Raw genomic sequence first — 26,004 nt, forward strand, 5'->3', positions numbered from 1 at the left:
ACAGGCGGGGAGATCACAAGATGGCGCCAGCTCCATCGCGGGTAACTAATCAGCGAAGAAAAAGAAGACGAGGAAGAAGAAGAACGAAAGTGAACGAAGAAGAAAGGTAAACAAATTTGATTGAAAATGTTAGCCTGCCGTAGCGCATGAGGTACGTCTTGTTTTAACCGCGCAGCAAGGTTATAACTTACTAACTTAACTTACAAAAAATGACGCCTTACACGGTGACGTTTTGTAGTTGTAATATAGACAGGCAGCATCGTTTAAATTTAGTGTTTTAGTGTGACACTACAAGAACTTGCATTATATATATATATAATTGTTGTATAATTGTTTTACGTGGAACCAAATCCCATTTTACCTTCAAATATCGGATTACTATTTCCTTAACCGCTAAGAAAATAGTGATCATATCTGAACTTCAGATAACTGAAAGGCGATACATTTCTTTTGTGTGATTGGTGTTGAAGTAAAGTTTTTGTGACATGTTATCATCAAAATATTGCGTAAATATAGTATAAAAGCTTAGAGACAAGCATTCACACTTGCATTAAAACTTGTTGCTCTAACGCTATTGTACCTAAAATATTGTGTAAATGCTGAGTTACAAGCTTTCACATTAGTTCTACTGCTTATGATGTGCTTGCCTACATTTCTTGATGTTAAGTGTGATTATGCTATTTGCAGTTCTCATGATGCTTGCAAGGATATCGCACTGATGAAAAATGGCATCTCGGTTCAAAGCCATTATCGGCCTCCACAGATTATTCTCTCTTCAAAAAGCCTTTAAATGCGTGACAGTACAGTGCGCGACAGTCTTCCCTCTCCGGAGGTTTAACAGTGTGACCCCCAACGAGAATGAGCCCAAAGCATCTGTGAACCCTGAGAATGAGTCCTTGCTGGAGAACTTGAATCTGTTAGGGGTGGATGTGAAGATGGCACGCAAACGTCAACCAGGTGTTTTCCGTAGGGTCTTCACCAATGAGCAGTGCCTGGCTAAGTTCCTGCAGGGCAAAGGTGCCAGCCGCCAGACCGTGGCTAGCATCATATCGCGTTACCCGCGCGCCATCACGCGCTCCCTGGAGTATCTGGAGCAGCGCTGGCAGCTGTGGAGGAACATCTTCCAGACTGACGAGGAGATTGTGAGCATCCTGGACCGCTCGCCTGAGTCCTTCTTCCGCTCCAGCGACAACAGCAAATTGGAGAAGAACATAGCCTACCTCTCTTCGCTGAAGCTGAGCAACAAGGACCTCCACCGGCTGCTCGCTACTGCGCCGCGCACCTTCTCCAACAGCCTGGAGCTCAACAGGCAGATGGTGGAGTTCCTGGAGGACGTCTGTGTCGAGCTCGGCGGGACTGGTCCCGAGGAGTTCGCCAAAGCAATCATATCCAGAAACCTCTACGTCCTTATCCGTAGCACAAAGAGAATCAAGGCCAACATTGATAACCTGCGAGCGGCTCTGAAACTGAGCGACGCCGAGCTCCTGGTCCTACTTCAAGGGTCCGGTGCAAAAATTCTGGACCTGTCCAACGAATACCTGAAAAATAACATGGCCAGCCTTCAGGAGAGGTTGCTTGTGTTGGGCTGTAGCGAAGAGGATGTCAAAAAGCTGATCGTCGGCTATCCGATGGTTCTGTACATCGGGGCGACGACGCTGAGCATTAAACTGGACTGTCTCCTCAAGGGAGGAATCACAATGAAGCAGATACTGAAGAAGCCCAAGGTGTTGGACTACAGTACGCAGAATGTCACAGCCAGATTAGAGGAGCTTCACGAGATTGGCTATAACTTCGAAGTGAACGGCATCGGCATCCTGGACTTGAGTCAGAAGCGATTTGCGGCCAAGATAGAGAAACTAGTCATTTCCCCCGATTAGTAAATGTAGCTTTGTTTGTTGTCCATTAAAAGTGGCTTCCAGATCGTATAACTATAGATGCCACAAGATGGCGGCAAAGTACTTTTATTTTCTATTAGAGAGGGAGTCACCTACCTTTTTGAAAGTGAGAGCTACTTCTTGGGTACTGATTAATGCAAAGGGATACCAGTTTGATACGCACTTCTGAAATATCAAATTTGTGCTCAAATTACTTTTAATATGCTGTGATATGTGTTGACACTTCATAATTATCGATTTAACAAGGGAGGAAGCAAATAAATATCAATATGCAACACTTTATTTATACAAATCTCTTCAAGTGTTTACATTTTAAAATGATTACTTCTACAATATTCCTAGGAAATCACAATGTCCCATCATTTTGGCCTAAAGCTCCTCTCTTTTCAACAAACAGTAGTTGGTTGGCCCCAAGATGCCACAAGGTGGCGCCAAACCGGTGAGTTTTTCAGGGAATAACAGTATAGGGACCCCCCAAAAATCTGGGGATTCTGAACCGTGAATATGTGGCTGTTTAGTGTAACCATAAATATACACCAAACTATAATTTCAAATATCTTAATTAACATTGTACAACATTACCTGACTTTGTTTTGAAAAATGTGCGCATGAGTCTCTGTCACTCCCCTAACAACCCAGGCTAAATTGAGCTCTTCCCCACATACAAAGCTTGTCTCTTAGTTGAGATTTATCATTTCAACATACTTCCTTGACAGCAATTTCTGTAAGTGTTTTCCATTTAGGCAGGGGTTTGGTGGCATCTTGGGGTGTTTCACAAAGCGGACAAAAATTGCTAATATATAAGGAAAAAATGTGAATAGGTGAATTATAAATATTAAACTGTGATGATACAGGGGATTACTTTATATCATTGAGAAACACATTCAATATCACAAGAATATGTCAAGAATCTTTACAATAAACCTCATTAAGTCCCCCAAAGTTGTACAATATTCATTTTGTCAGACTTCAGCTCAGTGAGCTTTTAAAGGATTGAATCGACAAGTGCCTTTACCTTTGTGTGTGTGTGACATTTGGCTTCTCAGTACAATAATACGAGCAATACAAAGAAGTATCAATTACAGCCACAAATTCATTTAAACAAGCAGAGGCTAACGTAAATACGTCTCCATCTTCTGTCATGCGTCACTGTATTTGTTATATATATTCATAAATTATCTTTTTAGCTACAGGAAAGTAAAGGAAGATAAAATGTTACCTAAAACATTGCCTGTACAGTTACGGGTGTGTGGTGTTGACAGTTTAATTCACTTTATATTGTTTTCTATAGGTAAAATAAATTTAAAAAATGAGAGCAACTTGTAATTTAACTGGTATTATATATATTTTTGAAAAAGTCTTTAAACTACGTAAAAACACCTCATTATGGCCTCTGCTTGTAGTGTAAGGTAAAAAACGAATTTAATCAAATTAACAAATATTAAAAAATACATACTGAAAACGTCGCTTTCGACCTATGGAAGGGATTTTCTGTTTTCGAGTCAACCCCGAACACTTTTAAATGATACACTGCTAACTTCTCACGCTCCACAGATATAAATAGGTCGATACGACACGCCTCTTTTCCGGAGTCAGCCTACGGCGATGCCAGACTAGGGAGGTCAAAGTCGTGAGCACATTCCATGTGTGTGGACGGCCAGAAAACAAACAAAAACAAAGTTCCCGGCACCTTGTGCTGCATACGGTTACACACGACGCTGAGCAATCCCAACAAGAGGCCTGGGAATAACCTTTCACATGTAAAATATTTCTTGACTTAAAAATAATGTTCTGTATTGATAGCACAGGCTTTGGCGTTGATAAAAAAAATAAATAAAAAATAAACCGTGAAAATCGGTTGAGAATTGAGCAGGCAACGACTTCATTTGAATTTCAATGTCATGCATTGCCTTTGATGGGACCATCGACCTCCCTAACATGGCCGCCATATAGGCACGTTCGTTAGCTGGCGTGCTACAGCACGTTCCCGTATCTACTAAATTAATGCTTGTAAAACAATGGAACCAATGTTTTTCGCACGTTCTTTCAGGACCCCTTTAAGTGATGCGCTGTTGCCTTATCATGCTTTTCCTACCCACACAAGTCGATTACTTGCAATACAAATGCTAAGTAACAGCAAACACGTAAACAAAAGTTTTTTTCGAATGGTTTGCATACTCGGCGGTATTAAGAAATATAAGGTGCTAGTCGTCGACTGTTGTAATTGTGATATTAGCTTCGCGTTAGCAGCTAACTTACAGAGCTCAGCAGCCAGACATTCAACACCAGCATACTAGTAAGTAAGAGCCGTGTCAATTGTTCACAATAAGTTCTTATTACTTAGGGCAGTTTTACCGGCCAAGTACTTACTAAGTAACTGTCATAGTAACTGTAGTTTATGTACACTAAGGAACGATAGTTGTGCATGTCCTGTTTTAACAGAAACCAGCAGATGTGATGGAAAAGCCTGCAGAGGAAACAGCAGTTGCAAAGGCGACAAGAGCCGCAGTCAAGGGTGAAGCAGCCCTCAAACCAGAGTGAGTCATTAAAATATGCACAACTAATAAAATGGTTGGGTTTTGACTGACACTCATTGAATATAAAATGTTTGTCCACATTTTCCACAATCTGGAAACATCCACCCCTAACAATCTGGGGGTGGGGGGCTCCATCCATCCATCCATCCATCCATTTCTAAACTGCTTCTCACTGGGGTCGCGGGTGTGTTGGAGCCCATCTAAGTTGACTTCGGGTGGGAGGCGGTGTACACCCTGAACTGGTCGCCAGCCAATCGCAAGGCACATAGAGACAACCAACCATTCACGCCGACGGGCAATGTAGAGTCGTCAATTAACCTACCATTCATGTTTATGGAATGTGGGTGGAAACCGGAGTACTGAGAGAAAACCCACACAGGCACAGGGAGAACATGCATACTGCACACAGGCGAGGCCGGATTCGAACCCAGATCCCCAGAACTGTGAGGCAGATGTGCTAACCAGTCGTCCACCGTGCCGCCCGGGGGGGAACCTATCCTCTGTTTTTACATATATGCTGTTTTTGTACTCAAGCCAAAGCCCTGTCTAATATAAACATATTGCTTGTGGCATCACGGTGCGAATGAACTATATTGACATGAGGGGAGGAGCTTTATTTACACAAGCCTTCCTTGTCTCTAATAGAAAGTTAGTATTTTGTCACCATCTTGTGGCATCTATAGGTAGTAATAACCCTTTTTATGTGTTAATGTTCTCCGTTTCCATGTGTTAGTTTCTAAATCGTTGCATCCACCATTGTATTTGCAGATTCATCACCAGCAAAGACAAATTCCACGAGTTTCTTGACTCAGAAGGGCAAAGCTTGAAGGGAGGTGAGAATAAGGCATCTGAGGTGCCCGCGGAGGAGCCCATAAGAAAAAAGACAAAGTTGGACACTGAGGAGATCGACAAAAGCGCCAAACCGGACGGCAAACGCCTTAGGGGGCAGAACAAGTCGAGGCCACATAAGAAACCGACATCCTATGATGAAAAGAGGCTGTGTGCCTCTGTTATTCGGGTAGGAACTTTAAAAGAGACATCCATCTCTTTTCTACACCTCATTAAAGTTGCAAGTGAGCTATCCTGACAAACTTTTGGGGTGAGAGAAACGGGGTCCACGCTCCGCTGGTCGTCAGTCAATCACAGGGCACATAGAGACAAACAACTACTCAGTTAAATTCACAACTCACCGTCATCAAACTCAAAATTCCATAATACTGCATGTTAAAATGACTTGTTGCGGTTAGATGTTCTCACTGGTCGTTCCTCTCACTTCACCAGGGCAACCAGGAATGTCCCTACGGGGACAAGTGCCACTTCTACCACGATGCCGCCACCTACCTAGCCAGCAAGCCCGCCGACATCGGCGAACGCTGCCACGTATACGACACCTACGGGAAGTGCGCGTACGGCCTTTCCTGCCGCTTCGCCAAGGCGCACACCACGGCCGAGCTGAAGAGCGGCGAGAACGCGGACGTGGTGAAAAGCTGCGAGGGCCGCACGCCGGTGAGGAACAGCCTTAGTAAAGAGCTCCAGAATCGTCTGAGGAAGCATTCCGTCGCATTCAAGAAGTCGGCGGAGTACCTCAAGACACTTTCCAACAACAAGGATAAAAAAGAACAGCAGGGCAATGGTAGGAAGACATTTAGTTCATGTTGAGCATGCACAGTGGTTCTCAAATGGCCATTTTTAATAATTTGCAATAGATTATGGGTAATCGTTAAAAACAAGTGCGTACCAATTGTATGTATGGGGACCTTACCTTTAGGCCAATTAAAAGCTCTGATATGATTGTGACATATCATCACAAATCTAAAACTCCTACATGAATAAAGTCTTAGAAGTCCTAAATGTTTTGTTTTAGAACAAAAGATGTACGTTTTTGAGAATATAGTCCTATTTTTCGAGAGAATAAAGGCTACTTTTCCAAAATATAGGTGGAATATGGGGGAATTTAAAAAAAAAAAATTGTAAATATACAGATTTCTTCAATGGTAGTTATGCTTAAGTAAAGTCAAGATTACGAAGGGGTCCTTGGAAAAAATTCTCTCCCTAAACTTGTCCCTTGACCGAAATGGTTTGAGAACCCCTTATGTGAGGAATATTAATAATACCCCTTTTAATTCTTGAAGTCCTTTGGCAGGGGCTGCTGACCTACCAGCAGATCCAACAACTGAGGCAAAGTATGAATCTACAGATGCAGAAATGCAGGTAAAAATGTATCTCCAAATATCTACAAAAATCTACTAGAATATCTACATTTGGCTACAACACACCCAATTCCAATTTAATTCCTATATCTCTTTGTCTATTTACATTTGACGCATATGATTTTACACTAATGGAACACATGAAACAGCCCGCATATGTAGACGCAACCCAAATTCCTCAGGCGTCCAAATAGTGTAAATCCACAAGCATCACCATGCAGTGCTAATCCAGCAGTGTGTATTATATTTATTTATTTTTTGGCAGGTAAGCTCGGCGAAGACGTCCACCGTGCGCACTATTGGTGCGTTGACTGACGTGGATGTCGTCAAGTTGCGAGCGTGTGAAAAAAAACAGGTATCTTCCACTCCTCTGTATAGAAAATATATTTTTTTAAGTAAAACCAAAGATGGCTGAATGAATGTGTTCTTTGCTTGAAGATCGACTTCCAAGACAAGCTCTACCTCGCACCGCTAACCACTGTAAGTGCCACGAGAGTGAAAGTTCCGCACGTGTCATTGATGCAGCTGTTAATTGTCGGCCTCCTCTTATTTCCTAAGTGTGGCAACCTGCCATTCCGCCGCGTGTGCAAGCGCCTGGGAGCGGACATCACTTGTGGCGAGATGGCCATGTGCACCAACCTGCTCCAGGGCCAGCAGTCCGAGTGGGCCCTGCTCAAGAGACACGAGAGCGAGGATCTCTTTGGAGTCCAGGTTGGATTATAATACTACGGTTAAGGACCAGAAAGGCCCTAAGTTGGCCGCTTCGGGGGCTGGGTTTTCCAAGACGTGTGCAAGGACGACTTAAGGACTTAAAACGGAAACCCAAATCACAAAGAGAGGAGGAATACATGCTTACTGGTATTCAAAATTACTTGGTCTTCAGGTGGAGGGCTGCTTCCCCGACACCATGACGAGATGTGCCGAGCTCATCAACAACAACACAGAGGTGGACTTTGTGGACATAAACTCAGGGTGCCCCATTGACCTTGTCTATAAGAAGGTTAGTTTTATGTTTTGTTTGGTTTTTTTGCCATGGTGACCCCCCCGCCCCCAAAAAAGCGCAAGCCTGACTCTTTGTTTTTTGGTCCTCAGGGTGGAGGCTGTGGCTTAATGACGCGCACCCGCAAGTTTGAGCAGATAGTCCGGGGAATGAACTATGTGAGTGTTCGTGTTTAAGATAAATTTGTCTGTTTCTGGAAAAAAAACTATTTTTCGTTGTGCCCCTCCCTTCTAAAGGTGCTGGAAGTCCCTTTAACGGTGAAGATCCGGACCGGCGTTCAGGAGAAGAACAACATTGCACATAAACTCATCCCTGAGATGAAGAATTGGGGCATTTCTATGATCACAGTAATTATTTTTTCTCCAGATTATTATGCATATAAGATTCAAGTTAAATAAACATTTCAAGTTTTGGTTTTCTGGAAAGGTTTTAGTACATTGTGCTTACTAAAGAGAATAATTAAATGGATAATCTTGTCTCATTGTACTCACAAATGTGCTAACTGTGATATTTGGGCCTGTTTAATTGAGCATGAAGCTATTGGGTTTTTTTGGTGTGTGAAAGCTGGTGTAAGGCACCTGGCATCAAGGCACTATACGTTGCTGCTATAGGGGAGATGAACATGTGCATTTTTTGTCGTAAATAAATACTTTTCAGACCAATGAAGTTCCATTTCCCATGGCACAGTGGTTGGGAATCACTGGCTAAGATAACTGAAAATGACTTCAAGAAGATCAATCATATTGCCTATTTTCTATTTTTTGGTTTTTGTTTTACTCTGCTGTCTGATGCCAGGTAAACATTTCTAATGAGAATCTGTTCTCAATTGCCTTGCCTGGTTACATAAAAATAAATAAAATAGGAAAATGAACAAAAGCACTAGATTGTCTAATATGTTTTTCTTCCTCGTGTTGAAATTTAGCTGCATGGCCGCTCCAGAGAGCAGCGCTACACCAAGCTTGCTGACTGGGACTATATCACCACGTGCTCCAAGCTGGCCAGCCCCATCCCACTCTTTGGTAAAAACATGTTGATAGATATGGAACAATTATTTCTATTGTAATCATGCAGAAGAATGCATCAGTGTTGTTATTGTCTTAGGTAATGGGGATATTCTGTCCTATGAGGATGCCATAAAAGCCAAAGAGACGGGCGTTTCTGGGATCATGATTGCAAGGTTGGTGTATTATTTTATCAGTACTATAGTCCACCACCAAACAATCTAATCAACTGCAAAGAGTACCAGGCCATTATGAGTGGTCAGGCATTTTTTCGAGGCGAGCCTAGATATGTAGTGAAACTCTAGTGAGGACACATACACAGTCCGCGGAACTATAAAACAAACTATTTTAAATTGTTTCACAAACAATTATACCTAGTTAAAAGAAAATACTAAAGTTCAATAAGCATCATAATAAATATTCAATATAATGAAATCTATATTCTGTTATTGTGATCATTTATCAGGGGCGCTTTAGTGAAGCCGTGGCTCTTCACGGAAATCAAGGAGAGGCGGCACTGGGACATCTCGTCGGGCGAACGTCTGGACATCCTCCGGGAGTTCAGCAACTTCGGCCTGGAGCACTGGGGCTCGGACACACGCGGTGTGGAGAAGACGCGCACCTTCCTGCTTGAGTGGCTCTCCTTCATGTGCAGGTGGGACGCTTACGGGGGTCTGGGAGGACCCTCGGCTTGGGGTCCGCAAACAAATTTGCGATAATTTGTCATATCATTTTAAAAGTGCAAACCTACATACAGAGGTGGCAAAAGTTATACCACGCTTTCCTTAACTAGAAGTACAGGTAGTTATGGCAAAAAAAGACTAGAAGTACTGATTAAAACTGAGAATTTTTTTAACGCCAGAAGAAACATTCTTGTAGCTGACAATTCTCGTAAATAACGCCATGAATTTTCTTTGAGCCTGTTGCATCATCATGGTTAATGCTATTCAAAAATTCACCTATTTGCATTTTTTTTCTGTCAAACCTATTCCCAATTTGTGAATTTGTGCTCTTTCTGAAACACCCGAAGATGCTGTCAAAGCACTGTCCGAATCGGAAATTACTACAATAATTGGTGTCAAGGAAAGTATGTATGTTGAAGTGATCCATCTTGACTGAGAGACAAGCTTCGTATTTCAGGGTGGAGCTCAGTTTAGTCTGGGTTGTTAGTGGACTTTGTGGAGAGTCTTCACCACGTGATCGTTCATACTCACTTCAGTGCATTTTTCGAAAGCAAATAATCTGTAAGCCATTTATTTTTAAGGGTAATGTAAGATGAATTTGAAATTATGTTAGTGTTTTGGGGATCATAGTTTGTGGAATATTTATGGTTTAAGCTAGTAATATAGACAATTATAAACGTTTTGGACATCTTGGAAAAATACGACTAAGATTATGACTTTTTATCCTGACAATATACGTCTCTATTCTTGTCAAGATTACGACTTTTCTTTCCCTTGGGGAAAACAAAATGCACGATTTTATTCTCATAACATTCCAACTCTTTGTTTCTTTGAAAAATTTGTATTTATCAAAACATTCAAACTAAATAGGCAACTCTTTAAGTCCTCTGGCATTTAGGGGTACGCTTGGTAGTTATCCTGAATTGATTAGGATTATGAAGGGGTTCTTGGACAAATTTCTCCCTTATAAGTTCTCCCTGTACACACAAAGTTTGAGAACGCCTGGCTTATGGGAAAATGTGCACTTTTTACGTGTTATATACAGACTTTGGGGGAAATATATTTCAGGTATATTCCAGTTGGGCTGCTGGAACGAGTGCCTGTGAAGATCAATGAGAGGCCTCCGTACTACATGGGGAGGAACTACCTGGAGTCTCTGATGGCGAGTCAAAACGTTGGAGACTGGATCAGGATCAGGTGAGCGGCTAACTTGTTCAGTCAGGGCCCTATTGCACGCAGCGATCCTGCAAAATTGTCGCACCAGGAACATCACAGAAGAGCCGAAACGTATTTGTCTTTAACAAAGAAGCGAACAAAGGTGCAATATTGCTGCAGTTGTGTGCGAATCATACAGTCACACATCATCCCAGCAGTGTAAAAGGGGCGGTTTCATACAGAGATCCTGCAAAATGGTCGCATCATATTCTTGATAGAAGATCTAAACTATATTTTACAGGCAGTGTAAATGGGGCTGTTACTTATTAAATTTTGCTTTTCAAGTTGATCATCATCAAAATGTTTTTTTCTTTTCCAGTGAAATGCTGCTTGGATCTGTGCCCCCAAATTTCAACTTCTTGCCCAAACACAAAGCCAACTCGTACAAGTGATTTATTTCCCCCTCCCTCTAAGAACAATATCCAGGATTTTATTTTATTTAGAAATCAAGTGTGTGGCATATTAACTGATAAGAAAAATATGCAAATTTTTGTTTTGGTAAACTTGTACTGTGCAATAAAACCACACTTAATATACCACTGACATTTTTATGTGTGTCTGTAAAGCATTAACTGCTGAGACCTGAACTTAAACTCTGCTGCAAATCAAAACAGCAGCACATAAATTCTGGGATGAATTTATTTGGCTATTTAGACCTCTATACAGTGACATGGACTTAAAAGTGTCAATTTCATTAAAACAAACAAAACAAAAAACACCTTGGTCGCACCTTTGTCATACGAATGTCCAGAAAAGCCTCCTTTGACAGCTAATTCTCGTCCCTGTGTGGCATTAAAGATGATCCTACGCTATGTGGAGACAAGGATTAGCATTCCAGTCAATTCGTCTCTGGTCACTCTGTAATGTTGTGTTACTAACCAAAATGTAAATGTGTAAACCGCATGTAAACAACACTCATAATTGTGGAGTCTTACCGCAGGATGTAACCATGGAAGTTTCCTGCGCAGTAGTTAAGATAATCCTACTTTGTGGAGTCTGAGTTCAGTGTTCCGGTAAATTCTGACACGTGGTCACTCTGCAATGTCGTGCTGCTCGCCAAAACAGAAGCACCTACTGACACACTTTCAGATTAATTAAAGTGCGGAGTCTTACCAAATGTTGTTAAGATGATCTTACATTATGTGGAGACGGCGTCTTTAGTGACTTCACGTTCTAATAGATTCTGATATGTGGTCACTCCACAATATTTTGTGTTTGTTCTATTATTACTGTTACCTTGCTTTAAATTCTAGTTTCACTTGATAAGAATTGGAATTATACTGCTAATATTACTCCGAAAATGTACAAATAAAAGCCTCCCCACCAATTTGAGACCTCGCCCATCTGTAGTTTAGTAAACACCCATGGCTGGAAATGCTTCCCAACAGAGCAATTTTAAAGTATATAAATTGAAGGGATAAATACGTGCGGAAACAATGTACAATATTTGAATCGTTTATGGTCATATAAGTAGAAGAGGACAGATTTTATACTGTACATATTTTTGCATATGATATTAGATGTGAATGGTGATTGACATTGCACACCTGCCTTTTAATTGGCTGGGATTCGACCAATCAGAAGCCACCAGGTGTGATCAATTAAGCACCACCTGAAGCACAACGTGGAGGTTGCAAAGATTCTGCCACGTCACATTTGTTTTCTGTCGGGGTCCATATGGCTTGCCTTTGGCCGCTGGTGGTCCTGACCTGGGGTCTTCTGGTTTTGGGACGGGAACAGGAAGATGAAACGGCACTTTTTGAAGAGGAACCCAAGACTGAAATGTTGGATGACGACGGTGTTAACAGCAATGATTACGATGACGACGATGACGATTTTCCTGATCCTGATGGAGTGAAAACATTGGAACCCGAACCTGTAAAAGGGGGCGGGGCGACACTCGCAATCCAGGAGGAATTCGTCGGGTCCCCTCCAAGGGGATGGACAAGCACCACCGACCCGAGTCAAAGTGGACTCCGAGTAACGTGTGACGACGAAGGCTTCAGGATCTTTCTCGTGGCTGGTCAGTTCAGTGATGTAAAGGTTTTGGGTAGGTGCTTTTCATATGAAAATTATCATCAGTGACTACAGTTTACAGCAATTAAAAAGATGTTCTACTACCCATGTGCTCATTGTGGAATTTGCACATTAGTCAATATAATGGACAGTAATTCAAAAGCTTTTTGCATATTCATTCTTCATTTTAAAATTACAAATCAGTCACTACAGTGGAAAGCTGTTCTTTTATACTCGTCTTGATGTGAAAATTGTGCATCAGTTACTACAGTAAATTGTCATCCAAAAACTGTGTTTTCATTCGCCTGCTTGACATGAAAGTTGCGTACCAGTTACTACAGTGGATACCGATTTTTAAAAGCTGTTTTTCTGTTGTTTTCACTAGATGTGAAAGTTGTGCCTCAGTCACTACAGTGATTCAGAAGCTGTGTTTTACATGCATGAGACTTCTGAAAGTTGCCAGTCAGTACAGTGGGCTTCTATTTAAAATGTGTGATTAAAAGCATGCCTCACATGCGGTACGTTGCCCATCTGTCATTATAGTAGACAGTGATTTAAAAGCTTTTTTGGGAGGCTTGGTTTGAAAGTTTCAAATCATTCACTACGGGGGAAAGCTATTAAAACGCTGTTCTTTTGCTAGGTGTAAAAGTTGCAATTACAATGGACAGCAAAAAAAGGCTGTGGCTTTTATATGCATCCTAGATGTGAAAGTTGCCCATCAGTTACTACGATGGAAAGCAATTCAAATCATATCAAGGCCCGCGTGTAAATGAACACAGCTTTTGCATAGATGTCCACTGGTATGACTGGTGTCCAACTTTGACAAATACTATAGTGACTGAGCTACATAGTTGACAAAGAATTGCACACAGAAGAAAATGGCTTTTGAGTAGCTGTCCCCCTGTTGTGATTTTATTTTATTTATTTATTTTTTCTCTTCTCTCCTTCTCTTGTCCTCAAAGCATTCATCACTATTGTATTAAGTTAAAATAATTCCCGGCCTTTCTCCAGGCTCTGAGGACACATCTGCTGATCACACTCAATGTGGTCTCAACGTGAGCCGTTTCGAGAACACCTTAACCGTGCCTTTTACCGGCTGCCACGTGGAGACTGTAAGTCATCCATTATTTGTCATTTTCATACAAATGAATGGACTGAAATGCAAAAGGCCTTCCAGACCAACGGCTACAGCCTGCAACTGTTGTATGAAGATGAGTTCGGTGAGGCCCGAGTCGCCACGGTGTCGTGCCGTCCGGAGTCCGCCCCTGGCCTGCAGTCTCGCGCCGGCGTCCCACCTGGCACACCTGCGTCAAGGTGCCGCACGCCGCCACCACCGCAAACACCACCAAGGGCACAACGTGAGTACTCAGTGACTCCACAGATCACATCATTTAGCGTGAATAGTGACATTATTTAATGCACTGATTCTCAATCTGAGGTCATCAATATCATTTTAATGAAATGTGACCTTACTCTTCATATGGGGCCCGGCGCACATAAGAAACAAACATAATTAAAAAAACTCATTGTATGTATGCTCACATAAATCTGACATCCCTTCATGAATGTGTTGAGGTTATTTTAAGGGGTATTTTTCCAAGCATGTAGTCTTTGTTGGGGGGGAATAAAGGTGTCTTTTCTAAAATGAGAAGCCTAATAGTTTGAGAAAACATTTTTAAAAAATTTAAAATATTACAAAAAGTTGTATTTTGGAAATTGAGGGTTTAGGGTTAGGGGTTTTTTCACTAAAAAGTATGAATTATAAGATTATGAATTTTTTTTAAAGTCAAATAGACAACTTTTAAATGTCATTTAGGGGTACATGTGGTAGTTGTGGTTTATTGGTTTAGGATTAAGAGGGGGCCCTTGTAAGGTGTCCTTGGACTCCAAAAACTTGAGCAATCCCTGAGTTAATGTTTGACTTCAGACTGTGCCGTGGCCCCTGAAGAGCAGCTGCCTTGTGGCCATTCTGGAATATTGCCTGCTGATTGTGAGACCAAGGGATGCTGTGTGAATCCTTTTTCATATGAATGCTACTATCCAATGGACGGTAAAGATTTTTTTTCATGCTTATTTTTTGGGTGTAGCATTTTGCTGTCAACCATCTCGTTCTGCTGCTTTTTCTCGTTCTGTTACGTCTTTTTCTGCTCTCCAGCTTTTGCTTTTTTTTTTTTTGTAGTACACTGTCACGCTCCGACACTGTGCTGCTTCAGGATTTTGGTGGAGCAGTCACTGTTATTCAGTTTCAGGATTTTTGTGTAGCACACTCTTTCGCTCTGAGCTTCTTTTTCAAGATTTTTCTCACGCATACTGTTGCAGTCTTTTTTTAGGATTTTTACACTTGACTTTAGTGTTCATCTTATTAACTTAAAATTGTCATTACAGAGTGCACGGTAGATCTCCATTTTGTTTTCATCATCCGCTCCACATACACATCCTTGCCTCTGAACCCCACCCACCTGGTGATTCCTGGAACAGACTGCAAACCCGTTGTGGTGAATGTCAACTTTGCCATCTTTAAGTTCAAAGTAACCGAATGTGGGACACGCACATATGTAAGTTGTCAGTTCTAGTTACACGTAGCAATGTAAGTTTGTACTCTTTTGTGTTGTACTGCCTCAAAACTTGATTAACTTTCAGGACATTGGCATGACAAGGTTCTACCTGGCTGAGGTCCAGACTCTAGTACGAGCTCTGAACCTCAAGTACGGCATCATCACAAGAACGGATCCATTAAGGTTGTCATTATTACACGATCTAAATGAATGTGTTCCTCGCCAGGGGTTCTCAAACTTTTTGGGTCCAAGGACACATAACTGGTGAAATTTTTCCGAGCCCCCCTCATAGCCCAAACACCAATTTAAACTACCATGTGCACGCCTAAATGCGATGGGAATGACTTTTTAAAAAAAATAAATAAATAAAATAAAAAAAATAAAACATTTTTGTATTTTTTTCAAACGTTTCAATCGAAAAATATTCATGACCGCTTTAATATTTAAAAAATGACTATTCAATTGAAATTCAATCCACTGTCGAGAACTGACCTGCACTGCTTCCATTTGGTTGCTATATTTCGTGACTTTTCCAGCTCTTCTAGTGACATGTTTTTGTGATACTACATGATTTATTGCAAATTACTTCACCTTGTCTTCCTCCATTTTAGGTTCCTGGTGGAGTGTCGCTACCATTTAGCTGCTCGCGACCAGCAGCCGTTCGCCAGTGTCGGCTACATGGTGAAGATCCCGAGTCGCAACCTTCCGTCGTCCATCCCCTCTGATGGTTTATACGGCGTTCAATTGAGGATTGCTACAGGTCCGAATTAGGGCTGGGATTCGCCGAGTAACTTGCGAAACTGTGATATCACGCTGTCGGCCGTGTAGCAAGATCACCGTACAGTGATTCATCACAAGGTCTTTGTAACTGAAGTGAAACCCTGAAAACCTATAGAGACAGCAAAACGATATCCCACGACTATTGGTTGATAAAGTGATATCTAATATTCTATGTGGTGATACAATATCACACTACATGTAGCAAAATATCACAATATATATGTGGCGATTGTCTATGTAACAAAGAGGGAAAAACAGACAATCGCATATTTATGACAATACAGTGATATCACAATTTCTATTAGACTGAAAAAGTGAACTTATAGATACAAACTATACGACATAACACTATTTAAAAAATAAATAAATAACTGTCATCAAAATATCAGTTTAACTGAAGTGAAAACCTGTGGACGCAGGTGATACAATATCACACTTGTTTATCAAAACACTGATATCATTAAAAAGTGAAAAGTTCTAGCCATGAGTGATATCGATCTTTGTTTGAATATGAAGCTTGTGACTTATTTGCTGTTTGATTCTGTACTTAATTCCAAACAGATAAGACCTTTTCTACTTTCCTGCCTTCTTTCCCAACGTTGCGGTACATCCTGGGGAAACCGGTTTATTTGGAACTGAGCATATTGTCTCCCAAACCCAACGCGACTATTCTGGTCAAGTACTGTCTGGCGTACCCTCGCTCTGCAACGAACGCCCTGGTGCTTGTTTACGAAGGGTAAGCCATCATCTCGACCCTTCAACTTGTATTGTTTTTGCCCATTTTTATCTTGCAGTTAGGGATGGATTATCGATTAATACGAATATTTGTCATTACCTTTTTTTTTTTTTTTTTTTTTTTGAATACAATTTTTATTCTGTAGTTTGAAGTGCATATCTGCTGACCTGCACTGCTTTCACTACACTAACATGGTTGCCGACAGAGGAGCTAGTTTACAAAACAGTCAGTGTTGCCAACTTAGCAACTTGGTTAACTTGCTATGTTTAGTGACTTTTCCAACCCCTCTAGTGAGTATTGGACAAAGACAGATTTTTATTTTATTTTTTTATGCTCAATCATCTGACATGACTGATTTGTATTGTCTTACAAGGAATGTTGTTGTTCTCTGTAGGTGTGCCAACCCTAATGACCCAAATGTGGCCATCCTGCAAGTGAGCAACTTGCAACAAAATTGCCACCAGAGGCATTTTGAGGTCAAGGCATTTCAGTTTATGGACGTTAAGACTAAGAGGTACCTTGATGAACAAGTGAGTATCTGGAAAGGCTTTCAAGTCTAGCTTCTACTGACTGTGTAGGTGGTAACTATGGAAAGCAGTTTGAGCATTGTTCCATACTATATCCTTGATATCCAGCTCAAGGTCCATGCACTAGTGTGCTCTTTGTCCTCCCAAGTAAGATGATTCAGCACTCTAGTAGAACAACTAGGGAGCACTAGTAGGATGACAAAGTGGTACTACTAGCGGAATGTTACTCATAATACAGTTTTTCTAATAGTGCGCCTTCGTCGCGCTACTAGTGCACTGAATTGTCTTACTAGTTAATGTACCTTAAGTTGGAAAACAAGGATAATGAATAAATGCTCAAATTGTCACGCTACTAGTGCACTGAATTGTCTTACTAGTTAATGTACCATAAGTTGGATAACAAGGATAATGCTCAAACAGCTTGTATAAGTAACTCCAAACTATACTGTATCTGTTGACCCCCACAGATCCACTTCATGTGCTCTTCGGAGGTTTGCTGGTCTGATGAGAAGACTTGTGAAGAGCCCTGCTTTGATGGAAAAGTAAGATTTTAAACGGTGCATATCGGTGTTGTAGTATAAATACAATAGCTTAATGTTCCTTTTCTTTGCAGGTACCATAAGGACTCGCAGCCAGTGGACACGAACCTAAAACGTGCGATTCTACATTAAACAGACTGCCAAACGTATCCTGTTATGCATTCATTTCCCGTTACATCATGCATCAATAGGTCACTCAAATTAATGGTGTTACATGTCATTTATGTTCATCAAGACCAGGTGGATCTTAATCAATTAAAATACTGTGGAAAACTAAATTGTCTGAGCAGTTCAATTCCAAAAGTGGAACTTTCTATACTATTCACTATACAGAATAAAATAGTTTGTGATATTTAAAAAATATATATATACATTTTTAATATAGCTTACATTTGAAAAGTTACCATCTCAATAAATAGGATTTTTTTTTTTTTTTTTTTTTTTAAATATATTTAGGGCAAAATAAATTTTCTCATTACTGACGTAACTCAATAATTTGCATTGAGCGACAAATCGTGATTGCACAAAAAATTTGGGAGTTAAATATTTTTATTTGAATGAACAATTATAAACGTTTAGCTACAACATACGTTGCCACCTAGTAATTTTTACTACAAAATAATTTGAAAATATAAATTAGTGTGACGAATAAGCCCAAACCCACAATCCTTTGCGCAATTAACTTGTCAGCAAAATAGTCGCTCAGGCATTTTATCAGGCCCGTCGCCCATTATCTATTTCTCTGTGTATTTTATCTCTCTTAGTACAACAAATAAAACATTTTAAGTCAAAATTGGTTGAGAATTTTCTGTAATAGACATAAAATGACGAAGCCGGTGCAGTAACCCGGAAGTGTTAGTCAGGTGGATACAGTCACGTGAGTAACAGTGGCTCGCGTCATAAAAAAAAAAAAAAAAGTACCGGTGCATTGAAAATTATTATAGTTGCTGTTTTATCTTTATTCCACAAACTGGCAACGGGGCCATTGCATCAGATTTTATAGGAAATGTTTGTATTTTAGGTTTAATTAAAGCTAGCCCTGCTGTTGTACGTGAACCTGACGGTTAGCTACTTGTCGCTCAACTGTTGGGGACAGCCCGACAAAACTTGCCTTTGTAAACTCTTGTATTAGGTAAGTGAAAAAATACCAATCTATGTGTCTAGATCTATCTGTTATGATTTAGCAAAACCATTAAGCCACTGTTAAGTAACCCTTAACAACCCTTTAAATGCAGCTAGTGTTGATAACCCGGTTAAAATCGTGCAAAATTCAATTATGGCATGCTCTGAATGTAGAAACTCCTTTAACGTATTTGACGTAATTCACACACAAGGCAAATTCATAGTGCTTTACAGAGTCAAAAAAAGTGATTAAAAGCAAGAAAGGATGAAACTCAAGCTCCAATCCCCCATAAAAGCTGTTGAGATGAAAACGAAATAAAAGACAGCAAATTGACAAGCCCCGTGGTGTTCATATACAGCTTAAATTCTAATAATTGTTCCATGAAATTGTATCTATTCTGTTAATTTCGTATCGTTTCTGTTGCCTGCTCGTGGATGTTGGATTTATTTTTTTGTCCACTCGGATTTCTTCCATCTTCATCTAATCTGCCCATGCAAAATGGGATTGTTTCTTTTATATATCAGATTTCAAATTTGCCCTCCCAAGGCCAGCCTTCTAATTGGTTTGTCAGAGCACAACCTGTTAAAACCAACTTTAAGTAAAGACGTCTGTAGTGGTAGTCTGTATCAAGTTAGTCACAAAAAAATGTTTAAAACATATATTATATAATATAAATAAATGAAGGAGTGAATGTGAATACAAATAAAGATGGCAGCACGGTGAAAGAGTGGTTTGGCCATCTGCTGGGTTCAAATGTGGCCTCGCCTGTGTGGAGTTTGCATGTTCTCCCTGTGCCTGCATGGGTTTTCTATGGGTACGCTGTTTTCCTCCCATATTTTAAAAACATGCATGGTAGGTTAAATTAAGACTCTAAAGTGTCAATGTGAGTGTGAATGATTTTGTCTGTGTGCCTTGTGATTGGCTGGTGACCAGTTCCGGGTGTACCTTGTCTCTTTCCCAGAGTCCGCTGAGATAGGCGCTAGCACACCTGCAACCCTAGTGAGCATAAGCGGTGCGGAAAATGGATGGATGGATGGATATATATAAAGACACCATTAAATTAGTGAACAAAGTTTTTAGGCCAGGGTTGTACTGACAGTTTGAGCATTCTCGAGCGTTCAGAAAATGTGTTCCACATTTGAGGAGTATAAAAATGGAATTCTGCTGACGTGATTTGCTTCTTGTTCAGGAAACACTCAATAAGCCTGCACCTGCAGGGAGTGGCAGCTGTTCAATAGAGGGCGCTAGGGCGCTGCCCTACCTCTGCTGCCCTACCTCACCTTGAAAAGAACAAAAGTGAACAAATTAAAATACAATATTATAACATCCATCCAGCCATCCATCCATTTTCAACACCGCTTATCCTGGTTAGGGTCGTGGGGCGCTGGAGCTCTTCCCAGCTGACTTCGGGCAAAAGACGGACTACACCCTGAACTGGTCGCCAGTCAGTCGCAGGGCACCTATAGACACAGACAACTATTCGCACTCGCATTCACATCGTCACTGAGTGGGAACTGAAACCACGCTGCCCGCACCAAAGTCACATTGATTCTTTTATTTCTGGTTCTCTCGTTCTATGATGTAACTTCCAGTTTAGGGCGCAGGGACACTTTAGCAATTGACTCTTGTCTCGTTAAATGTATGACGTGGAGTCCTGTACAATAGAAAATATATTGCCGAGGTAGGGCGTTGGATTCCAGTGGCCATTAGCCTATCACGTTAAACGGAGTTGCCGTTATTGTATCGCTTTCCATGCACACTTAATTTGACCTTCTCTAAGCTTTTACAGGAAATGCACATGTTCAACTGTTCAATGTTTCAGTGGTTTTATCACAACTCCATGTTGACAAAACAACGAACTGAAAGGCAAAAGAATAATAGCACTCTCTGGTATAGTACTTTATAAAAACAATAGCATAAATGCATGGAATGTAAAGAAATAAACAGTTTGTTCATCATGATTTCATGCATTCATTAAATGGTTGACTACTATGTTTTAGTTTTACAGTAAACTTCAACGTGGAGTGGCAATAAACTGCATTTTTTCGAAGATGTTTTCACTATCTGCCGAACTGCTGATTGTTGTGAAGTCGTGCTCGTATCTCAGATATTAGCTCGCAAGTCAAAGCAAAAGCATATCATCTGAGCGCTGCCTCGTATCTCAAAAAACATGTAAATCGGGTAGCACTGTATATTGTTGTCTCGGCGAAGTTGATGGCGTCCTAGCATGCCTCACGGCTGAGTTTGCAAATTGTTCCCCTTTTTTTACATGTGTTCCAAAATGTACTGTTTAACATCTGAACTCTTAGTGTGGGCCGTTAAGGGCGGGGCCCTTTGATTGGCGGTTGTGACGGGCTTGAACGTTGGCTCAAGTCAGGGAGTCTGTGTGTAGAGTGCTTGGGCTGGAGTTGTAGTGTATGTTGTGTGTTCTCAATTGAAGTGCATCAGCAATCGTATCATTCTTAACCACATACGAGTGCCTTATATTTTGCTTAGGAGTCTAGTGCATCAAATTAACATCTTCTCAGCATTTTGTTGACAGACACCCGGCTGTGATGATCTTTTTTGTCACATTCAATTCCTTCTCAACACCTTAGTGGAAATAGTAAAGTTAGATTAAGTAAGTGACTGTGCAAGAGAAGTGTTTCTTGTTGACATAAATTTTCTGCTAATGTTAAAAAGACTCTACGTGTGTTTGTGGGTGGGGGTCAAGACCTGAGGATGATGCATTTTCCCAAATAATAGACAATTGAATGCTCTAAATGTGTGAGCACACGTTTTTGTTATGTAGATTTGCAAGTTGTGTGACGTGTCACCTTTTTTTGTCCGAATGGAGTTGCCGTACAGCTGCAGATTTAGTTCCCTATGCGCTTTGGGTAACCACACACTGTGTTGTCAGCAAGTAGGTGGAGTTAGTCCACAACACACCCCTCTTAAAGCAGCGCTGTGCTGGAGGTTGTCTTACACCATTCTCCCTCAGCTCCTTCTTCCCAGGTCGGACAAAATGGCTCATCTCCCTGCTCTTTTCCAGTATGTGGACGAACACCAGGAGCTTTATGTGAAGGTAAGATGGCCTCGCCTATGGGCTCGAGGCTACACTAACTTATTATGCTGTAGGAACCATTCCCATTAACATGTATTTCCTTTCATGTGTTATAAAGTCTTCAGAGTGCCATACAAAATTAATGAAAACATATGATGCAATCATCAAGCAACTGATTATTGTTATATATTATGAGCATTTGTGGTCTAAATGTTTAGAGACTTTTTAGAACAGTTTTGCACGGCGGGCCACAGGTTGCCCACACCTGCCTTGTTAACATTCAGTTGTTCTTGACCAGCGCTTGGCGGAATGGGTGGGCGTCCAGAGCGTGTCCGCCTGGCCGGAGAAGCGTGGCGAGATCAAGAAGATGATGCAAATGGCCGCCAAGGACATCGAGCGGCTGGGCGGCACAGTGGAGATGGTGGACATCGGTCAACAGAAGGTGACAACATGCTTTGTGTGGAATTGCTTATCGATTAATCGTGTGCAAGTGTGCCACGCTGTTGAGTTGCTCGCAACTCTTTTGCTGTCTACTGTAGAGAAGTGCAACATGACAATCACTAGTATTAATAATATAGTACAAACAAAAACAAAGAGCAGCATTTTAGGAGGTATTGAGGGAACAATTAAATAAAAATAAAAACAAACAGAAGAAAACAGGATTTAGATGTGTGTTACTCGCCAGCGGAATAACCTCTGGCTGTTGGAAAACTGAAGTTGCTTGTTGGCTTTCAAACTCAGCTTGCAGTAGACGTGACGTCACGCATGCTTTGTTCATGACATCTTTAATCCCGGGCACCGGTTTTACTGCTCTAAAGAGATTTCAATCTTGCTCCTCTTTTCATCTTTAACAGCTTTAATTATCATGTGCATCAAGAGGGAATCAAAAAGTGCCAATGTGAAGGGAGCTATTGTGTGTTTTGATTGGAGAGTAAGATTTTGTATGGTTATTTGCGATTGTATTATTTTATGTTGCATGTTTTGGTTATATGTTGTGTACATATACATAATACAGTCTGTTGTATTTGGACTTCTTTGTACTTGCTTTTATTTTGCCTTGCTTTTCTCTGCTGTCTGCAGTCAGGTCGGCATCGTAAATGAGAAACTGTTCTCAGTTGCCTTAGCTGGTTAAAAATGGTTACATTAAGTAAACATGTTCCATGTTGGTATATGATATGATATAATAAATAATCTTATTGTATTGTGCTACTGTAATATTTGTACAATTAGTGCAAATTGTATTGTATATAACACTATGTACGTTGTGTGAAACCTCTGTTTATGTATATGTATGCATAATTTGTATTAACCACTACAGAAACATGAAAAAAAAGATTTTGGTCATGACAAATTCTGATATCTAACACTGTATGTACGAAATACTGTATATAGATCAGCAGTAAAAATAACAATTAGATGACTCATCGGTAATATTCCAAATTATCAAGTAGATTTAGTGGAATATCCATCCCTATTTCAATGTCCAGATGATAGCGTTTCTATTTGTCGCAGCTTCCGAGCGGGGAGGAGATCCCGCTGCCCCCCATCATCCTGGGACGGCTGGGCTCCGACCCAGGCAAGAAGACCGTGTGCATCTACGGCCACCTCGACGTCCAGCCCGCCAACGTTGACGACGGCTGGGACACGGAACCGTTCACTATGGTGGAGAAAGACGGTGAGTGTATAAAGGCACTTTCAGTCTCTGGTTTTGAAATGGTTTGTAATGCTTTCAAGAGTCCTGTGATTACTTTCACTACTGCATTGTACATGCATTCTCTGCAGACATGTCTTGATAACAGATTCGAGAAGTAAAACACATGCTTGAGGTGAAACTGTCAATTAGTTATTCATCCATAACAACTAGTGTTTGGACTGTCAATATCTTACGGGCGTTAGTTAGTGTTTTGATCAGCGCATTGCTCCACGAAATGCATGCTGTGCAGCTTTTATCAGCTGATCCTATCACCGTTCACGCTCATTTCCAAAGTCCTTTCCAAGTCATCACGGCTTATCTTGCCGCTCGCAATGTAGAACTAGGCAGAAAGGGTCATTACCTTGTTTTGTAGTCGCTATTGTACATTGAAGAGCCAACTTGGACTCGGTTGCTCTCCAAAACAGCAGCACCTATCGAGGCGCATAAACTGTATCAAGTGTGGAGACTTAGCGCTTACCCTCCAAAACATTAAATATAATCGTGTGTTATGTTGAGATGGGGACCTGCGATCATTTCACAATGTTGTGTTAATGTTGATGTTACGGGGGAGCTACGGTACGCGACTTACTTGTTCTGCTCATTCTTCCTCTGTTCTGGTTGTTGTTTAATTCTTTTTCCCATAATTACTGTACTCCTTTTTATATCATTTTAATTGCCACTTTCACTTGAGATCATGACTTGTAATATATATTATACATTGTTAAATATTAGTCCCCAAACTCACATTTGTGATGGTCTATCAGATGATAGAAAGCAGCACCTCCACTTCCTCTTCCCGTCGCCTCCATCATGCTTGGTCAGCTTCTATTTTGCATAACTCGTTTGTGTGTGTGTGTGTGCTACTATAAAAAAACAAAAATCAATTCAAGAGAATAGCTTCAACCTAAGAACATTTTGAATGGTCTGACCAGAGCTCAGACTTCAATCCAAATGTTTGTTTTATTTTAGTTTGGTTGTGGAATTGTCCAGCCAAAGCCCAGACGAAAATCCAATTTCACTTAAAACTTGAAAATGCTGTTATTTTCTTTTATTTGGCAGGAAAGCTCTATGGAAGAGGCTCCACTGACGACAAGGGTCCTGTGCTGGCTTGGTTTAACTGCATTGAGGCTTACCAGAAGATCCAGCAGGTAAACTTCCAGCAAGAAGGGTAACGTGTGAACAGCCGATTGTATGCGGGTGACTGTCCAAAGGTCTCCAATGCGAAATGGCCTCTCCTTGCAGTCACTTAATAATTAAGCCCACTCGCATCACCAAGTGTGTTGCTTTTTACACCATTCTTTCTTTTAAATCAACCTAATCATGAGATGGTACTTCCGCGGCAGGAGCTGCCCATCAACATCAAGTTCTGCTTTGAGGGCATGGAGGAGTCTGGATCGGAGGGCCTGGACGAACTGGTCTTCTCGCGCAAGGACACCTTCTTCAAGGACGTGGACTACGTGTGCATCTCGGACAACTACTGGCTGGGCAAGACCAAACCCTGCATCACATACGGCCTGAGAGGAATCTGCTACTTCTTCATTGAGGTGGAAGTCTTGACATTTTGATACTTTTACACCCAGCACGTTGGTAAGATAAAAATAACAACAATGTTGACAATACATTTAAAGGTGGACGGCTGTGAGAAGGACCTGCACTCGGGCGTGTTTGGCGGCTCTGTTCACGAGGCCATGACGGACCTCATTACACTTATGGGCAAGTCAAGCTGCTGTTTGTATTCATAGCTGGTCATGCATAAAGAAAGTGAACATACCTGTAAGTGGAACTGGAGCTTTAGCTAATCAAGGTGGATGGACTTAGGAAAACAAAAACCCTCTGACGTCTTCCTTTTTAAAATTACAGTAAGTCCAAGTGTAGACCTACATCAACAAATGAATGGCTTCAGCAGAAGGAAGTTTATTTCTTTTCTTTTTTTGGAATGGCCTCGGAATTCGATTTTGTATCATTTTGTTTCTGTGACACCTTTTCTTTAAAGTTTAGGGATGGTTTAGCCAGAGCCCAGACCTCAATCCAAATTGTTATTGTATTTATTTTTTTCATTTTATTTTATTTTGATTCAATCTTTCTAAATGTCTAACCAGAGCCCAGACCAAAAAACTATTTCATTTACATTAAATTGACATTTTGGAAGGGTTCAGCCAGAGCACAGACCACATTCCAAATGTCTTATTTTTTATTTTCAACTAAATTACAATCAAGTATTATAATGGACTCTGCAGCGCCAATTCGAATTAATTGGGAACTATCCAGCCGCAGCCCATACCACAATCCAATTTTTTATTTTATTTTATTTTATTCAAAGTTTTGGAATCTTCCACCCAAAGCCCAGATCAAAATGTAATTGTATTTGAATTAAATTAACATTTCTAATGATAAAGTAATTTTATATATATATATTTTTTTATTAACATTTCTTCTTCACTGTCAGAAGAA

At 40.8% G+C, this 26,004-nt stretch overlaps 4 protein-coding genes across 9 annotated transcripts in view; all 4 read left to right on the forward strand.

Moving 5' to 3' along the window:
* Positions 1-66: 66 nt before the first annotated feature.
* On the forward strand, positions 67-2,177 carry LOC133471445 (transcription termination factor 1, mitochondrial). Of its 2 annotated transcripts, none has more exons than XM_061760982.1 (2): positions 67-106; positions 688-2,177. In XM_061760982.1, the coding sequence occupies exon 2, from the start codon at positions 726-728 to the stop codon at positions 1,875-1,877; it is 1,152 nt and encodes a 383-aa protein (XP_061616966.1). In that variant the 5' UTR covers positions 67-106; positions 688-725; the 3' UTR covers positions 1,878-2,177. The 2 variants fall into 2 exon arrangements, with proteins under 2 accessions (XP_061616966.1, XP_061616965.1); XM_061760981.1 differs by having other exon boundaries at positions 92-151.
* Positions 73-11,077, forward strand: dus3l (dihydrouridine synthase 3-like (S. cerevisiae)). Of its 4 annotated transcripts, none has more exons than XM_061760978.1 (16): positions 73-106; positions 4,338-4,432; positions 5,201-5,450; positions 5,714-6,065; positions 6,576-6,643; positions 6,908-6,997; positions 7,081-7,122; positions 7,201-7,353; positions 7,526-7,642; positions 7,735-7,800; positions 7,879-7,989; positions 8,565-8,661; positions 8,744-8,819; positions 9,110-9,298; positions 10,395-10,523; positions 10,861-11,077. In XM_061760978.1, exons 2-16 carry the CDS (start codon positions 4,353-4,355, stop codon positions 10,931-10,933), a joined length of 1,893 nt encoding a protein of 630 aa, XP_061616962.1. In that variant the 5' UTR covers positions 73-106; positions 4,338-4,352; the 3' UTR covers positions 10,934-11,077. The 4 variants fall into 4 exon arrangements, with proteins under 4 accessions (XP_061616962.1, XP_061616961.1, XP_061616958.1 ...); XM_061760977.1 differs by lacking the exon at positions 73-106 and adding an exon at positions 117-151; XM_061760974.1 differs by lacking the exon at positions 73-106 and adding an exon at positions 3,473-3,655.
* A 1,066-nt stretch (positions 11,078-12,143) lies between these two features.
* Positions 12,144-17,972, forward strand: LOC133470952 (zona pellucida sperm-binding protein 4-like). Its single transcript, XM_061759936.1, has 11 exons — positions 12,144-12,591; positions 13,569-13,669; positions 13,735-13,915; positions 14,485-14,607; positions 14,943-15,112; positions 15,198-15,295; positions 15,724-15,872; positions 16,454-16,628; positions 17,023-17,158; positions 17,623-17,697; positions 17,769-17,972. The coding sequence occupies exons 1-11, from the start codon at positions 12,219-12,221 to the stop codon at positions 17,775-17,777; spliced, it is 1,590 nt and encodes a 529-aa protein (XP_061615920.1). The 5' UTR covers positions 12,144-12,218; the 3' UTR covers positions 17,778-17,972.
* A 619-nt stretch (positions 17,973-18,591) lies between these two features.
* The window catches only part of cndp2 (carnosine dipeptidase 2), a 40,781-nt gene continuing 33,368 nt past the window's right edge, over positions 18,592-26,004 (forward strand). For both annotated transcript variants that reach the window (XM_061759753.1, XM_061759752.1), the window contains exons 1-7: positions 18,592-18,826; positions 21,798-21,881; positions 22,159-22,302; positions 23,373-23,535; positions 24,613-24,701; positions 24,897-25,097; positions 25,182-25,266. In XM_061759753.1, coding sequence (XP_061615737.1) covers positions 21,822-21,881; positions 22,159-22,302; positions 23,373-23,535; positions 24,613-24,701; positions 24,897-25,097; positions 25,182-25,266 — 742 coding nt within the window. In that variant the 5' untranslated portion in view covers positions 18,592-18,826; positions 21,798-21,821. The remainder of the gene's footprint in view (positions 18,827-21,797; positions 21,882-22,158; positions 22,303-23,372; positions 23,536-24,612; positions 24,702-24,896; positions 25,098-25,181; positions 25,267-26,004) is intronic.

This window comes from Phyllopteryx taeniolatus, chromosome 21 (genome assembly GCF_024500385.1).
Source record: "Phyllopteryx taeniolatus isolate TA_2022b chromosome 21, UOR_Ptae_1.2, whole genome shotgun sequence".
NCBI lineage: Eukaryota > Metazoa > Chordata > Actinopteri > Syngnathiformes > Syngnathidae > Phyllopteryx > Phyllopteryx taeniolatus.